This window comes from Tympanuchus pallidicinctus, unplaced genomic scaffold, assembly GCF_026119805.1.
Source record: "Tympanuchus pallidicinctus isolate F22 unplaced genomic scaffold, pur_lepc_1.0 scaffold4, whole genome shotgun sequence".
In the NCBI taxonomy this organism is placed as follows: domain Eukaryota; kingdom Metazoa; phylum Chordata; class Aves; order Galliformes; family Phasianidae; genus Tympanuchus; species Tympanuchus pallidicinctus.
The window spans coordinates 992,103-1,010,582 of NW_026294758.1; the positions used below are offsets into that span (position 1 = coordinate 992,103).

The 18,480-nt window shown below is 42.6% G+C and overlaps 1 protein-coding gene across 1 annotated transcript in view; it reads right to left on the minus strand.

Annotated features, from left to right (window-relative positions):
- The window catches only part of DGKQ (diacylglycerol kinase theta), an 85,951-nt gene that overhangs the window by 52,199 nt on the left and 15,272 nt on the right, over positions 1–18,480 (minus strand). The window contains 2 exon segments of the mRNA XM_052701438.1: positions 2,619–2,718; positions 11,097–11,176. Of these exon segments, the coding sequence (XP_052557398.1) occupies positions 2,619–2,718; positions 11,097–11,176 (180 nt within the window).

Genomic DNA, 18,480 nt, shown 5'->3' on the forward strand with positions numbered 1-18,480 from the left:
AGTATTTTCTCCCCTGGTGCTACTGACACCAACCTCCACTCACAATTAGAAAGAAAATGTGTGTGTGTGAAGGGCAGGAGCGCAAGCCCTTAAGGCAGCAACCCCACTGATGGGAAAGATAAGGTTGTTCACGTGTAAAGAGCCATTGCAATCTGCATGCCTACCAGTACCATCTTTAGCAGCACCTCCATAACCTACACAGCTCTCTAAGTCATAGTGGAAGGTTTTCCGTTCAGCTTTATCATGGAAGTGCTGTGAATGTATTTCAGAAATATCAACTTGATAGGACAACCTTTAAAAAACTACCCAGGCTCCTCAAAAAGACAAACAAAACACACTCACTAAGTACAAGTTCACAACTTACTGTTCCTGAATGATGCTTGAGAAGAAACTATTACAAAGCAACCAATATTAACAAATGTTTGTGTTGGCCACCTATTTCCTCTTTTATTTCCATTCCTTTTTGGAAAGGAAAGGAAATGGGACATCCAGCATCCTGAGTCCAGGTTGAAGAGTTTTTAGTGAACGCTACAGCAAGAACTGCTATTAAAGCAGTTAATAAACGTCAGCAGAGATTGGTTCATGTACTTCATAGGCAAAAAAAAAAACAAAAAAAAAAACAATTTGGTATCCAGTCTTATCAAGAGTTAAGATGCATAGATGCTAGTTTCTGAAAACAGATGCCCTATCACACAAACACAGTGTTTGTCTGATAACTTTCCTTTAAAAAGAACACAAAACCAAAAAAAGGCATTGCAAGGCACAGAGAGCCTAAAGCACCCTTTGCCAATTGTTTTGAAAGTGCTTCCAGCCATGTCAGCCTTTTGCTTAGAAAAAGTAACTTCATGTTAGCAGCACTTTCTGCTTTAGTTTCACCAAGTTTTCCAAGAATAATTCTTCACACCTCAACATCAAAGGAGAATATCATAGCCAACAGCAGACTTGTAGCATCAAGCATAGTCACCACAAATCAGCAAGAAAGGAAGCAAGTCTAACATCCACATTTGAAAGCTGATTTCTAAAACAAATTCTAGAATCACTTTTGGAGGGAAAAGAAAGGATTATTTCTTTCCCATTGATGTTATTAATCTCAATAGAGCTACATTTTTGAGGAGGCAAAGAAATAAAAGTTGTAGAGCAATTGGTATTCAGAACACGGAACAGCAAAGTCACACCATGCAAAACAAAAACAATCTGTTGAATCCACGGAACATAATTCAGAAACCTCAACGAATGAGAAAAAAATGCCTACACATTTATATTGCCTAACTGTAGTTTAGGTGATTTCACATGTTTCTTGGAAGCCTCTGAAAAAAACACTCACTTGCAACAGGTACAAAAGTAATACAGTATAATTAGGATTGTAAGAAGGCGGGGGTTGATGAAGGCAAAATGTATAAAGCCTGAAGTAAGACAGATCACTACGCTAAAGCTCTTCCCAAGAGTTCAGAAGACACAGCTAGAGAAAGTTTTCTTTCCAAATTCTTGGTTTATTTCATGTCATGCCAGTTTTGAAAGCTATTAACAACAGGTCACGGGAAAAGACTGTGCTATCTGTAGCTCCTTGACCATCCCACTACAGCAGCCAGCTCACACGCAATCTATTCTGAGTGACAGATTCCAATTCGTCAGTAGAACAAATCTTAGATTTGTTATGCAGCTCACCAGATAAAAGCAGAAGCACAAAAAAAAACCCCACCAAAAACAACAAACACGGCATGATTTAAAGTCTGCATTCTCTGATCAAAGGGAAACATTTTCCCTACACGTGCACCTAAGTGACTGCATCAAATAAGACGTTATCTGCAGCACAAGACCCATCCTGAAAGCATCCCAAATCTATCTCAGGAGGCTTTTAAAAGATAAAACAAACAACAAAACAAAGCCAGAAAAAAGAACAGTTCACAGCTAGCATTCATTTAAAACACTACATTCTATTGAACCTCAGAACATCGACCTAACGAAGATCAACAGAAGTTTGTGACAAGAGTGTCAGGGGAGAATCCCATCAAAATCAGTGAAGTACCTGTGCAAACGTATGTTTCAAATCAGTGAATTATGAAATCATGGTGCTTAGGTGATCTCTTAAATTACTTTTTTTAAGAGAATTTATGGCAGAACACAAAGAGTAGTTCTACTTTGATAAATAATCAGGTTTCTTCCCACAAAAGGCACTTCATTCCCCTTGAAAGCAGCAGACATCCAAGACAAGTAACACAGTTATATTCCATTCTTCTGTAGAAAGAGGAAGGTTTCAGAAACACAAAAACCTGAAGTTCCATGCAACAAAAAAGAAATTATTTCAACAGAGGAAGTCTTTACTTAGCCATAATAATTTCTCATTCTTTGCATGCCTCTCTCACATGGACTTACAGCACATCATCAACACCACAGATCTGAGGTGCCTTACACTTTATGCACACATTTCCATTGCCAACGAATGGATAACAGAATCTCAAAAACACAGTGAGGGCATTATGGTACACACGTACATACGTACACACGTGCACGTGGATACACGTGGATGTGCATACACACAAGCAGGGCATGCAAAGCACTCATCCCTGGATGACATACACACTACTGGACGGCTACACAGATGGAGCATTTTAAATTACCTTCGCATCGAAAGGCAGGTGACTCCAGTGACTTCCTGCACACCGTGCAGAACTTTCTCTTGTAATGCCCCGGAGGCCCAAAACAGTGTGCAACTGGAATCTGTCGAAGAAGAACACATGGAACATCGTCAGCTGCAGCTTTCAGAACAGTATTCATGGCCGATAGAAGCTGCTTTGTCGTGCAAAGCAGGGCAGTATATATAAAGTATGCTTAAGTAAGCCTGAGAACCAATATTATACGTTTATATCTTTATCTACATAAATCTGCACTTGAATATATAAATAAATGACAACAGCTTTAGGTGCCAGTCCTGATGATTCACAGCGCCATGAATGCTAAGACTTCCTCTGTGCTCAAACTTACCTGAAACCTCAGCCGACCTCTTAAGTATTGTTAATTGAATCAAAGACCATTAAACAGTAATAGCTGCACATAGGCATTCCCAGACAAAATGCCCTGAAGACACATTCAAGACAGTTTACAAAAGCTCCATACTGCCACAGTCCATATCAAAGACTGAAAGCTACAGAACCGGGTGGAGGCGGGACAGTGAAAAAAAGAAGAAAAATGAATACTAACACTGCATCCCTGCTCATGACACTGGGATTGGAACTAGATGATCTTCAAGGTCCCTTCCAATCCAAACTGAATAAAAGAATTGATGACTGAATTGTAACTGTGAAACAATTACAACTGCTTGCATACATCTCCTTAGACAAAATATTCCAAAGACACATTCAAGACAGTTTGTAAAGGGTGAATGTGGCCACAAAGCATTCTATGATTCTATGAAGGAATACAGCTGAGCTTTATGCTTGTTCCAGAGATCACTATTCCTACAAGATACATACCTTTGCCATTTGCATTACAACAGAGAAGCGTAACTGCATCTCTAAGGTGTCAGAATTCAAATAACCTAGTAACTTTTCAGGTTTTCAAACTTGCATTTTGCAACCCTCAAGCCCTTCCTAACAAACATATCTGGTCTATCTTATTGCTCCTGCATCACAAAAAGAAAAATAAAAAAGACTCGTGAGGGCTAACAAGCGGCTTCTTTAAGCATGAATCTCATCAGTCATTCCCAGAAAAAGCGTAAGAAATAGTGACTTAAGGTGCACATAGCCACAGACACCTTTTCCTACACGATGCACAAGCACACAAAGTTTTGAGAAGGACTTGAGTATTTTCCTTGTGGAGTTTTCCTGTGAAAAACTAGCAATAAATCTGCCACGTCCTGAAACAGAGTTTGGAGACCTAAAATGTCCCGTCCACTGATGGAGGCCTGGTTCCGTCTTGTATTTCTGCCCCTGAAAGCATAGGCACAGTTATGCTAAACAACCCTGTACTCTGAGCACCAACAGTGAAATGAGCAAGATAAAACTGCCAGATGTAACCTGAGAGGGAAAGAATATTGCTGGAAGTTTAATCAAGAGGTAAATCAAGAGAGACCTTTGTTAGCTCAATAATGTGCTCTGGACACCCGGCATGTACTTGCAATCCTTTCAACAACCAGCGTTTGAAATCTAAATCTTCGCTTTCCCAGCCTTGAGTCTGGCTATTTTATCTTACAGTTGGCACAGAAAGACAGACTTTTAATTCCTGCCACAGAGTTTAATAAGGAAGAAAAGTTATCTGAAGAAGAAGGACACTCCATACATCAAAACAGCTTTGTGCAAAGCAGCGTTTATTTTGGAAAAGACTGCAAGATTGTACTTTGACAAGGGACAAACTTCTCCAGGGCCTGGGCACTCTTACCTAGAAGGCTAAGGGGAAGAAGACAAGCCTAAATTCTGCAGTCTAAGTTCTATTCCAGCCCTGGTGATGACCTTCTGAAGACTCGCGCCAGTGCCCAAAAAGAAAAGAAACACTGATTGGAACGTGGGGTGGAAAAAAGAAAAAAAGAATTGTTTCCTTCTACTTCTTGCTTTCAGAAACAAGAGAAACAAGCTTTTTTTATTATTAGCACTGCTCCTTCTAGCTTGCTCTAGAAACTGTATGTACAAAGAAGACTGTAGAGCCTGCAGGAGGAGAGGGATAATGAAAAAACCACCATGGAAAGCAGCCAGTACAACACAAGGAGCCAGCTGATCAATCACACGCTGCTCTTCCTACCAGCTCACTACATTACTTTTATTGTTGAAGAAGTTCCAAGCATCCGATACCTAAACAATACCAAACTCTTAAGACGTGGAAAGCCAGCAAGGCTCCATGTCAGCACATGAAATGTTATCTGTGATTCACTAATTTACATTCACCTGTACGAGTGCAGCAAACTACAGACACCGACGGAGGCTCACAGAAGGGAAGTGAATAATTGATGAGAATCGAAACTTCTTTTTCAATTCAGCTCCTTCAATTACTTTATGCAAACCACTAAGATCAATTTCCTGAGATAGATACAGAAAATTTTGACTAGTGAAGTCACTAAGTGACATCTAGGTGCCCTCACACTATTGATCAGAAATCCATCAAGAGAAAATATAATACCAACACTCCAGCATAATCTCCAAAATGACCTTGTACTGACGCACAGGATCTTCCTAGGCCTGATTTTGTTTGCTGCCTCCTGGTAAGAAATCCAGAGCATTTTGCTATGCATTTCTATAGCAGTTTGTATCAGCCAGCAATGAAATTTGATTCTACAGAAATCTAAAGCTTGATTCCTATCCTTTCAGCGCAATTTGTGCAAGAGCAGAGCACAAAACCATGCAACTGCATCATACATAAAGAACAGCAACAAATGCATCTCCAGCAACAAGCTACTGCAAACTTTAGAAGAAAAGCACAGGAAAGAAATTTTTTTTTAACTGCTCCTCATCTTGAAATGCATGGGGCAACACCAAGTTGTCAGCTTAACACCTTCTTCCACTGAAATGCAATCCCCACATAGAGAGCAGCCCAGCTGCCACCTACAACGTATGGCTCACGGACAGAGTCAAAGACACAAACACTTTCACGAGTGCCTCCAAAGGCTGGGCAAAGAGAATTTAACTTGAAGTCATCGGTTTTCAGCTCCTTTTTACGATAGGCAAAATTAGTTTGGAAGCAAATTACTTCAAAATTTGCTCTCAAGGCTAGTTACAGAGGACTGTTCTACAGACTCAAAACACCGGACTGCTACAGAGTGCCAAAAACACTGTCAGTAACAAGCCAGACGTGGAGGCGTTTCTGAAACAACACAACTACACATGCTGACGTTTCCCTATCCAAAGCTCTCAGGGCTCATGATGATACCCACACCTTTGCTCCACGGCGGTGATCAGATCCGACTGGAACCCACGTCCTCCTCCAGCAGCCACATAAGACCACGCTCTCTCTGAGAGAAGCTAACTTTGCGACTCAGCTTTCTCCAGTGTTACAATCTTTTCAGCTAATTAGTTATTGCTCAGTATCCACAGACAGCTATTTCACTCGCTTGAAGTCTCCCTGCATTAGCAGTGAAATATCTTTATTTCTACAACATACTCAGCACTCTGCACTGTATTTCTGCTTCTTCCTTTTAGATACAAAGAACGTAAATTACTCTTTGTGTTCAAAATGAGGTTCTTCCTTTGTACTCAACTGCATCAGCTGCTGCTACAAAGCTCCTTCAAGTGCAAATTCCATATGGAAGTTTTGAAAGTGAGTAAGAATACCAACTGAAACAATAACTTACTGTAGATCAGGAGAGAAAAGTAATTTAAACACTGAAACATTAATTGCTGCTAATGAGGCACACATCCACGTGTAACCTCAGTATATCCAGAAACCATTTCTTCACACTACAGATGTCTGTGACAGAACATTAGACCTCAGCTACTCATCTGCAAAGTAGCTCTGAAGGACTCTCAAGGATGGGAACTGCACAGCAAACTAAATACCATTTCTAATCAGGAATCTGTTGTGCTTCTGTTGTACTTCTATGGAAGGAAGATCTGTGTAAGACCTTTGCACTGTAATTAAGAGTTGCTTCCGTTAGCTCTTCTCATGCTGGAAAGAGAAGCTGATGTGCAAAGCACCATCACTCCTTGCTTTTATTGCTACAGTGGAAACTAACTTTTATCAAGATCAGCACTGGGAATTAGCAGAAACAAACTCAGGGACGTTCCATATCCCTTCTGAATCTGAAGGGTCACTGGTGCAGCCATGGGGCTATTCTGGAAGTGTTTAAGCTACCAGGCAGCTTGCACCAGCACTGCACACTGCAGCGAGCGGACCTGGAGTTCATGAACTACAGTGCCAGCCCTCCCCTTTTACCCTAATGTCTGGCTATCACTTGGGGAAGAGAAAGCGAAAACCTAGGGCAAGGAAAGGATTACCAATAAACCTTTACACCTGCTGCTGAAGTGTGGCATGTGGCTGGCATGCTCCAGGCAATTGCATTTGAATCACAATGCAGCTATGGGCCAAGTGTTGAAGAGCTGGGGGTCAGACCTGTTTGCAGAAGGTAGCCGGGCCGTTCAAGAAGCTCCCCGGCAAAATCAGATCAGTCTGGAGTCCAACCATTGCTATGGCAGACACAGAAACCCAGAGCCACAGACCAACAGTAGAGATCACTGAGTCCCATCCACCTGCTAAATAAAGCAGCTCTCCTACAACAGACCACACAGGTGAAAAAGCACACACATAACTAACATAGCCTTTCCACTACAGCGAAACAAAAGGGGAAGAATAAAGAGAGAAACAAAATTCCCCCATGCAACTATTTTTCATAAAATGTAAGAAAAATATTAAGCATTCTTTTTTTTTTTGCCTTTAATTTCCCGTTGCAGATCTAACTCCTTCCCTCCTTCTTCCAAAAGCACTGACGTACAACAAGATGAGTGGGGCAAAAACTCTATTCCAAAAAGGAGACAAAGAAACTGGAGAAAGAGAGGCTGCATCCCAGAATGAAAGCCCCTGAGCAGCAGAAGAAACGGATGCTGCTGTTGTGTGACTACTAAGCACAAAGTGCCCGATTCAGAACAGCTTACACTGTTGGCTCTCATTACCCTAACCTGAATAATCTTTATTCTCTGCGATTTTCAACTTTTCTAGCAGATTATGAGAAACAAAGGAACTGACCCACACAGCCAATTGCAGGACACAGCACCCAGAGGGAAAGGCTCAGGTCCAGCACAAACCTCTGTGAGCTCCAAAATCTTCTCGTTCAGAACCACAACTTGAGAATGCAGCTGCTACCCAAGCTCTGGACCACAAGCCACATCTCATTTTTAGCATTACAATCTTCACAAGAAGCTGATGACCCAAATCAGAATGTTTCCACTCCAGACAACCTGGCCGTAAGAAAAGCACTGAAGGAAGTTTCCTGAAGTCTACCTGCCCTTCCTGAAGTGGAAGTGTTTAGAAACAACTACAGCAATGCATCAATGCAGCCAGGACTGCAGGAAAAACAACCATCACAAATGCCTCATTTCACTACAGCTACTTTTATTATACTATTATTTCCATTTAATTTTAAAGTATAGTTATATAAAAAACACCCCACACATTTATATGGTAAATTTAAGAGGCAACAAACTTGTAACTCATTCCAACCTAACGAAGGAAACTTGACAATACTTAGGAAGTATTACTTTTCAGAAAGGGTGGTCAGGCACTGGAATGGATGCCCAGGGAGGTGGTGGAGTCACCGAGCCTGGGGGTGTTCAAGGAAAGGCTGGATGTTGTGTTGAGGGACATGGTTTAGTGGGAGCTATTGGGAATAGGTGAACGGTTGGACTGGGTGATCTTTTAGGTCTTTTCCAACCTTGGTGATTCTATGATTCTATGATTCTATGACATTTGACACCCACTCAGCTTTTGTTTTCATTTTGTCATTTTGTCCTTTGTTCAGATTTTTCTTTTCCAATGCCTCAAAGTAGGCAAATACCTGCGAGGACATGAGGAGAAGAGTCTGAACTTGGAGGAGTTGCAGAGATCTCAGAGAGTGGAGCAAACCACATCCCTCAGAAATCATAAAAACACAGGTGGGTTCAGAAGCCTGTGATCCGTGACGTTTCATTTCAAAACATCGTGATCTGGATCCAATCTGGAACAGCATGTGCAGGTGAGAAAGATCAACAACGGCACAGAAAAAAAGCAGCCTCAGGGCCGCCTGGAGAGTGAACTCATCAAGAATGATCTGCGGCTGGATGCAGCCCTGACGTGTTCCTGCCTCTGAGGGCACTCACCCGACCCCAGGAAGGAAGCCCTGGTCTCAGGAATTACAAGTTTCCATGGCCTGCCTGCTGAAAAACTATTCTCTCACAGTTTGGCATTAAGGAATGACACACAGCACAGTGAGCTTCAACAGTTGCCCCTTTCTCTAGATGAAATCTGAGATTAAAAACAATATATCTTCGTCTTGGGGTACACAGAATAATAACATGCTAGAGGAGAGCATCAGGGAAAAAAATCCCATCCGTGCTTCCTTCTACATCAGACGTTTCCATAAAAAGACAGATTCGAGTTATCTGATGGAAGAAAACAAACTCCCCAGACATTTGATAAACAATCATCGTTTGTTTTTTGCTTCGTTACGTTTTTGAAGCAAGTGCAGAGCTAAAATTCACTTCAGCAGAGCCCACGTGTGTAACAGCACCTGCCACAGGGCAGGCTTCACTCACACAAGAGACCAGGACCAATGCAACCTGGATGAGCACCTCGAGGAGGACAAGTCTGTGCTATTCTGTCTGGACAATCTGGTGCTTTTCAGGCATAATCAGTACAACTCAACACAGATTTCAGCACAAGACTTTTCACAGCTAAATACAGCAGTGATAAACAGCCAGCAGCTCCCAGGACAGACACCAGCACTCAGATGTTCTACTGCTGCAGCAAGAACGCCTGGATTTTACCTGTAAAATACACACAACTAAATACAATCTATGTTAGGACAGGTAGAAAGCGGGGATTGGCAAGGGGAAAAATCATAAGCTGATGTCCATGACTGACGCAGTGTTTAAATGTAGGATTTTCACCATGCGAAAGCAAAGCAAGAAATATTATTTTGAACAACTAAAATCTACAGTAATTCACAAAAGAAACAATCACAACAAGGTGGTTTAAACGCCTATGAAAAAAGATGAATGCTTCTCAGCTGGCTATGTACCACTCCTCCAAAGATCCCTGCACAGTCTGACTCATCACTCCTTTTCCCATGCTGCAATGACTGACTGCCAGCATTCTGAAACAGCAAGGGATGCTCATTCTTAGTAATAGCATTTCCACAGCATTTGCTGTGGATTCTAAGACTAACAGCAATATTTCTCATTATTCCACTGGCAATGCTGGGGGTCAGACTTCTTTTTTTTTTTTTTGCCAATCTAAATTACATTTCCCAAGACGAAAGCGTGTGGGGAAGATGAAGTGTGCAGCAAAGGCTGAACTGCATTAACATCCAGGGCAAAGCACACTAAATAACAGTGACTGGCTAACTTCCTGTAACTCTAGTGATGTGCTGTTTTAAACCTCCCATCCCCTAACCAGGTTGCCACAATGCAAAGAAACCTGTAATGCTTTTTTATGTGTACGAAGAAGGGAATGCAGCTTCCCTTCACAAGTTCACAGATCTGCGTAGTAGTGAATATCTCACAACTCTGTTTTCAGTCAGGGAGGTCTGTAACGTCCACAGTTTATGCATTCTGATTTTACAACACTGCAACTGACATCTGCTCCTTATAATACTTTGTAATGTTTTTCCCCTTGTATAAGAAGGTTCTCGCCTGCTTCCTCCCCTTCTACCCTTTCTGTCACCCCTTCCCAAGTGGAGAAAACACTATTTTCTCCTCATTTTAGACTCTTAATACTACAGTTGCATAATATTATCATCTTCAAAATTAGTCTATCTTTCAAACCGTTTTTCAAGAGCAATTATTACAAAGTTGTGTGGGAGAAAAACTCACAGGGCATCTAAAAAGCCAAGATTTTATTATTAGCCAAAATAAATCCATGTGAATTTTTACCATTTAGTGAAGCCCTGATTTGACTTCAAAATGTTGTGCTTTTAATGCAAGGACTTCATTCTCTAGGCACAGTAAGCAAGCAAATTCTTAACATCAGTAATCAACAGAAACCAAACACAGCCCCTTCACTAGGCAGGGAAACTTAGCATTTTCCCAGTGAGATGTAATCACTGTTAAAAAAAAGTGAGTTATACAGAGTTCTTTAAGGTTGATACGCCATGGTTTCCTGAGAGCACTGATATCCATCAGGCACCCCCATCCATTGCTGTGAGATTTCCAGGTAATGACACAATTTAAAATGTCTAGTAATAGTTAAAGAATGCAAATAATTGCTCTTCAAAGACAGACTGTCTACAGCCTACTGCAGCAGGGAAGTTTTCAAGGAAATGTCAGACCTTGCCTCTGAACAGCAGCAAAAGCTTCAGTGATGACTAACACAATTGATTTAAGCATTACAACATCAGCAAGCCACAGCCATACTACACAGATTACTTAGTGATAAATTTGTGCCATTATGACAACAAAGAGACATAACAGTGTGTGCTTACTCACCCTTACAAGGCTGGGAGCAATACACGAACAAGGTATGTTGACATTCTTGAGGCACTTCTCGTGGGACATGAAGTTGCAAACTGTGGAGATCAAAGAACAGTGGGTGAGTCTCCCACGAGGAAGGGACATTCGTGGTGAGACACAAACAAACAGGAAATCAAGCAAAAAAAATCACGTGTGGTGAAACACAACTGGGAACATATCATTTCCATTGCATTTGCTCTCCTCCAGCTACGAGTACTTACACAACTGTCCTATCTCTTGCAGCACGTGAACTTCAACCAGTTTTGTTACCAAAAATGCTGGTGATAGAAAGCAAGAGAGCTCACACAAATTCATTACATGCCAGCAGCAGCCCCTTCTCGCCCACTCTCTCCTCTCCATAACCACCAAAATTACTTCTTAAATTTCAGGTGAGATTTTAAGCAGCTGAAAGTCCAAAACGGCTCTTTGAAGTAGCCAAAGTAGATGGACATGCTTGAAAGCAAACTCCACTAAAATTAAGTGCATGTGTCAGGAATAAATGGAAGGAAACACAGCACTGGCACACACGGAGTGCAATGGATGAAAGAGACAAAAGTCACCAGTTTTTTGTACAGCTTTGAAAGTCGAGAGTTTCTTCTTATTAATTATTACTGCTACCACTACTATTACTACTTGTGCAGCAACAGGTCTAGAATTTCATCGGAGCTTTACTAAATGTCTTGTCAAGCAGTGATGGCTTTAGAGCCCTCCACCTCTCAGACTGGCTCTTCCAATCCAAACAGAAATATACGCAGCTCAGGAGGAAGCACCTTCCCATGACTTCTGAAAGAAGATCACTTCTGAGCAGCAAAAGCCACCATCCACAGGAAGTTTTCTCATGTCCCTGCTTTTCAGAAGCGTGCCACACCACTTCATGTTTCATGAGTTACTGCAAAAGACCAACTCTTCTGCAGCCCCATGTGTTGTACTTACACTGCTGTTCCTTGCAGCATGTGCTCTTGCCATCAAAAGCAGACCACTTCCTTCTCCTCTCCCTTCTGCAGCTCATTTCCTTCTGATTTCACTTTTTCTCACATGCCAAGATAGTAATCTTAATGCAGGTTCACTTATTTATGTGGCTTACTGCCAGTCCATGCAAATAACCTTTCCTTTTGATGGCACAAAAACCTGAACGACCCCTTTCATGTTCCAATGCGCTCAGCAGGCTGACATTTGCTTTTCACTCGTCTGCAAGTCAGGAAAAAAAAAAGGGCTCTGCAAGGCACTGCTGCGCTGAGACATTCACTATTGGTGGCTCAAGACTGTGACCTATGCAGCAATGAAAAGGGAGTGGAAAGACAGGAGATAAAACCTGCTGTTGGCTGCTATGAAGCATCACATCTACCTTTACGGTTGATGGTACTCCTGACTCCGTGGTACAGATAAGGAGCAGAAAGAATCAGCAAAGAGGTGATCTTAGGGAAGCTGAAAAATGAAAGGCTAGTAAGGGAAATCAGCTAGAAGACACAAAACTTTGAGAGAAAAACAAAAAAACCAACAACCATTTAAAAGGAAAGGAAGAAGTAGTCTGTTCTATAGGAAGAGGATTCCTTTGTGTGTTAGCTCTGGGCACCTAACTACACCCAGGCGTACAGCAGCTATTTGACAGCTTGTCCTTGTTGCTTTACTCTTCTGCCCAGAAATTGGCGACTTCAACCACATGAGAAATTACATGTTTGCAACACACAGCAAGAAGCCAGGTGGCCAGTGGGCACCATGGAAAAGGGCAGCGTATGGCAACGAGCTGGGACGTGCGGCTTTGCAGCAAACACTTGCAAGGAAACAAAACATTTCTTCCCTGCCTTGCATAGCAGGAGACAGGAGCTGAGCATTGCAGTTTAGCAAAGGTGGCTGAAACCTCTAACATGCTGCACTTTGTCACACAGCCTTTTTTCCCCTCCCTGTCCTTCAGTCAGAATTCAGAGCAGGTTTCAAAACTGGGATGAGGAAAGAGGTCTATTTTGTCATGCACAGACTCCAGCAATGTATCAGTGTGCCATATGCAAGTGAAGGCCAGGTGAGAATCATACAAAATGCCAAATTCCACAACCTACCTTCTCCCACTTGTGAACAGAACACAGTCTGGAGCAGAATCCCAGAAGGTTTTGAAAAGTACTTTTGTTTCTTCTTTGAGGAGATGTTTAACATAACTCAAAGTCCTGTGATCTTTTTAAAATCGAATGTATAAATTATGAACTTAATAGTCTTTCACTTCTTAACTTTAACAGTATTATTCATAAGTATCTGATTTTGCATTTGCTAAATGTGAAAATGTTTAGCACTTACAGCTCTAAAAGTAAGGATTCCAAATTGCTCCCCCAAAGAGGATCAAGGAAAGTCAATGTAAAGGCCCAAGTGGATTGGCTCCTCTCCTGGAAGTGTTATAAATCTAACGCAAGGCTCCCTGGACCTGCTCACACGTGTGTTTGTACCCAAGAGCATTCCTCTCAGTTCAGCAGGCACACACTTAATAAAAGCACAACCAAAGAAAATTTCAATTCCCCCACCAAGGACACCCTCCAGTGCTTTCTTGAAGCAGGGCTTACCCTAACAGTTCCTAGACTGCATTTTGGACCCATCCAGGCAGTCTGCCCCTGCACACTCATGTCCCAGATTCACGTCACAAGCAGCAGTAATTGGTAACGATCTCTTCCTTTTCAGCAGCTCCCTCTCGCTGTGCGCTCCTGCCTGGTTTGAGCCATGGGTTTTGCAGCACATGGTCCCCTAGGAGCCATCAGCCTTCCTGCTGCACGTAGCAGGTCAGGCTGAGCACCAACAGAGCGACCTCGTGCATGTGAAGGCAGCAGCACCTTCCTGCTGCAGGGAGCTCTCTCAACGCTGCCCTGAATGCAAAAGGCACCCACAGCAAGTGCCAGTAATTCCCGAAAAACACCACGACGCCTTGGCCAGCTGTCTGTCACAGGGACAGCATGGGGAGGGTTCATTTCCCATCGTGAAGTGGCAACACAACTCCTCAGTGCTGGCTGGGTGGCTCGGGAAATCATTTCCTTTCCTTCTGCACAAGTGCCATAGCTCACTAGCTTGCATTGTGCTTACCTGAGCAAGTCACAGCCCTACACCAAAGCTTCTTCCAAACTTTTAGCAACGCTTACAGATGATTGACTCAATGGCTTATTCTTGTCCTTAAAACAAACAATAGCTTAGCCACAAATGGACTAGAAATTCAGGATTGTTTTCTTAGCTATCAGCACACAAGCTTTTCATTTCCAGAAAAATTTAAGTGCAAAGCATTAAAGCCCATACTCATCTCATTACTGTGATTATAAATAAAACTAAATGAAAAGAGACAATTCTCTGGGGCATCCTGTTAAATTTAGGCCTTGGAAGAAATCCGTTTCAGAGGGTTTACAGCATTGTATTGCCTGACAGCTGTAAGAGTGCAGCACAAATGGAAACTCTGCATTCCCCTACAAAAAAAAGAATCGCACAGGTAACTTTTGTGTGAAATAAAACCTGCTCCATAAGGCAGGTGTGCTCAGGGTGTGGGAGGCTAAGCCCTTCTTAAAAATCTGGTGTTGCATGAAGCTGTTAGCAACCTGCCAGCACCCAGCTGCTGCACACAGACAGTGCACATGAACTGAGCTGCTGCAGTGGCACGGAGCTGGCCCTTCCTCACAACTTCTTGCTTTCACTTAGTCTTTTTTTGGACAACTACACACTGAGCTCGTTTCCCCAGGCTTGTTACTGCAACTTTAACTTCATTTATCGCCTGGTCTGTACTGTCGGGTTTGCTCGAGGCCCACCCACTCGTAAGAACATTCTTCCCCCTTCATGTGCTCCATAGTTATCAACAGCTGGGAATAAAATTTAGATTAAAATTAACTCACTCAAAAGGTCTCCTGCAACACTCAGCAATTAGTGTCCATTTTAAACTCAGCTCACCACTGTCCTTGTACTGGTGCTGGTGGGAAACTCGAGCAGCACTGGTTAGTGTCAGGAAACCACTCTGATCAAGTTCACTGTTTGCCTTTACCACCCAAAAGCAGGCCTGTAGTTCATGTTGCTTTATTTCAGCATCTCACACATCCCCAGTGCCAGCTTTCAGCTCTAGAGAGGTCCTTCCCATCTGTAGTATCCTGGTTACATCTGTCTCTGTCTTCTGGTCAGATGTTCAGATAAGCGAGACAAAGAAAAGATTGTGCTTACAGCAAACTGACTCTGGCATTACAGCACTCTTTGCCTGGTCCTACAGTTCCACCTGTGTGAGGATACCACCGCCGTTGGGCGGACTGAGAATCATCACCTACATTTTCTGGAATGTATGGAAAATGTGCAGGACGAAAAAAAACGATGCTTCTACTAGTTTCAATTGTAGAATTGCAACAATAGAACTGCAATTGCTGTTTTTGTCCAACAGCAGGTGTTACAGGCAATGCCCACCTAAACACAGGTCCTCCTGCAAAGGATGAAACGGTAGATGGGGAAAAATGGGGGAAGTCCTCAGCCATGAACTCAAGTGCAAGTTTACTCTTTCTACTCTGGAACTGGAATGTGTTGCTCTCACGTTTTAGACTTGAGTTCTGATGCACTCATTTTAAAAACTGAGCACATTTAGAAATATACACCTGCATTAGATGTAGGTTGTACACCTTCCACATTCATCCTACTGCAGCACAACCCAAGATTCTTCCTCTTCCTTCCGTAAGGTCAGCATTGCACACTACATACCAGACAAAACTCATCTCTACTCTAAGTTTTCTTTCCCCACCTGAGCAGATCCCATCAGCTACCTTCAGAGGCACTTGATGTTGTCTGAAAAAAGACACCACAGGGCCACTTTGAAAGCAGCCTGCACTAGTGGAAAAACTGGAGAGGTGTCCAACAACATAAATATTTCCTTTGAATAGACACCATTATTACAAACCTTTGTTCTGGACAGCAGCAACTTAAAAAAGGCACCAATAATCCGAAAGAAGAGTGAGTACTTGAAGTGGCCTATGCTACCTCAAGCCAACACTGCAACTATTCTCTAACTGCAGGCAATTATTAAGAGTCCTTCAGAATTATAAAACATTCTCCAACTCCAGCCTGAGAATGCTACTAATGAACAGAAAGAAAACTGGCATTTATCAGAACAAATCACTGTGGCAGTTGAGAGTTCTGGCATTATTTACTGCTGAGATGATGTCCACCCAGGAGGGAAGAGATGAAGACATCCCTGAACCCAATCAATGATGGAAGCTTTAGGATTCAAGTTCTCAGAGCTGCAAACTGATGCCAGCTTTGTCGAAAGAAGAGCTGTAACATGTCTGCCTCAGTGATTTCAATCACAGATTAGGGTTTGTTAAACTCAGGGGGACTGAGTTTACTTCTGTACCACCTGATGACACTATCAGAATCACTTCTGTCAAAGTATGTACGATTTCTGGCATGAACCTCAGTATGCTCCGAAGCTAACAGTAATGAAATAATGGAGGTAACACATTAATTTTTCACAGAAAAATGAGGCGGGTGACCTCGGGGGCTCAGCCCATGTTTCATTCCTAACAAGTCTCAGCAAAACCTGCTACAAAAGTGCACCTAGGAGAGATTGTACACAGCCTGTGTGCACCGCTCGCTCCACGTCCTCCAAAATGCTGCTGCAAGGAGCCCGGTGTTCAATCTCCCTATTACAATACATGTGCAGCACTTCTTCTGTACACCGAAGCCCTGAAGTAATAAGCCCTGTGCTTATTCTCCTTACCTGGCTTTTGAACAGCAGCAGGTGTGTCAGTGAGGCTAGATGGTGGTTATTTCCGCATTTCCAGGGGGCCCACGCTGGGCACATTCTGACAGCAGGCACAGCAGAAAACACAAAGTGGGAAATCCTACTCGGTCTTTTAGATGGTTATTCTTACCCCTCTCCTTTCAAAAGAAATGACTGCTCAGCAAGTGTAAAAACGCTGTTTTTAAGAGCACTTACAACCACTGCTAGAATAAAAGAAAACAAACCTTCAATTCAGGACCTAGAAAGGTTTTTCCAAAACTACCAATTTATTTGTGCTTGTAAGGACTGTGTAGATGCCAATCCAGCTCTGCGGGGCTGCAGGTCTCAGCACAGTAGCAGTAGTTCATAAAGAGGCTGTTGAGGAGCAGGTGGGGAAGAAAGGCAAGTCCAGAGTAGCTGAAGATGGAAGTCAGCTAGCTCAAGTCAGTTAAACAGAAGTACACATGCACACTATGTGCTGTGCAGAAGGTGTAGCTGCTGCAGTGTACCTAAAGGAAGGAAGAAAGAAGGGCAACTGCCTATAGACGGACAGAACAAGACAAACCAGAAACTTAGCAAAGCCACAGAGCAAACTAGAGCTACAGAGCTGTTATGCAAACCAACTCAAACAGTCTCTGTCTTCCAAACAGTGAATTGGTGAGACCTAAAGGACATGTGAGGACCAAGACAATTGAGGCCAAGCCACTCTAACTCAATCAAAACAAAGTTTTATTTTGGTCAAAATCAGGTATGCCATTTCCTCCTCTCTTTTGGCTCTTCCAGATTTTGTTCCTGGCATGGCACAGGCCAAAACCACAGGACATCTAGGGGCTTTTCCACTCACCCCTTCAGTGGTCCTGGATCCTGCAAAGTAGCTGTTTTGCTCAGCAGGATCTGGAGACCCACTGATAATAAGAAGACAGTTGCTCTGGGGAAAGTTTCTGCCCAGAAACTAGGTAGTCCTAGACTGGAGAAAAACACTTTTTTTTTTTTTTTTTGAAGTCATTAAAAAATAATGATGTATAACTATCTTATTTTACGTTCTTTAAAAAGTGAAACACATTGGTATCAGACAGCTTGTACAAACGAGAGCGCACGCTCCTGGACGAGAGGCTGTTCTGAACTTGAAAGCATCGTTCCTTTTTCAGAGGAAGTTAGCAGGATTAAATTTTATGTTTGTTATACAACCATGAGCTCCTTTTTCATTGTAACAGCTTGCCCACACAGACACATTGAGATTTTTTGTTCAGGACTGTGACCACAGGCCAATCTGAATACTGTGACTATTCACTGAAAGGAATGCTGGATGCAACCATTGGCCTTGTCAGCTTATTTCTCATTTCAGCAGGAACATGCAAAGACCTGTATGCAATACTGGTGCGCTCTCTTAGGCAAAACACAGCCTGGGATAAGTTTAGAAGTCTGTTGTGCGATGCTTGTTAATGCCACCAGAGAAGCTGTCTAACTAGAGGCTATGGCCAGCCCAGACACTTCAGATAATGGCAAGGCAGGAACAGAGAAATCTCTGAAAGCTTTAAGAAGTCGGGCTTTAAAAGCATCCCCTTCTCCCACAGCATGAGGAGCTATGGGACCTTGCTTGTTTCACAGCTCCATTAGCCACATCATGGATTCTGTTCCTCTGAAAACCTACAA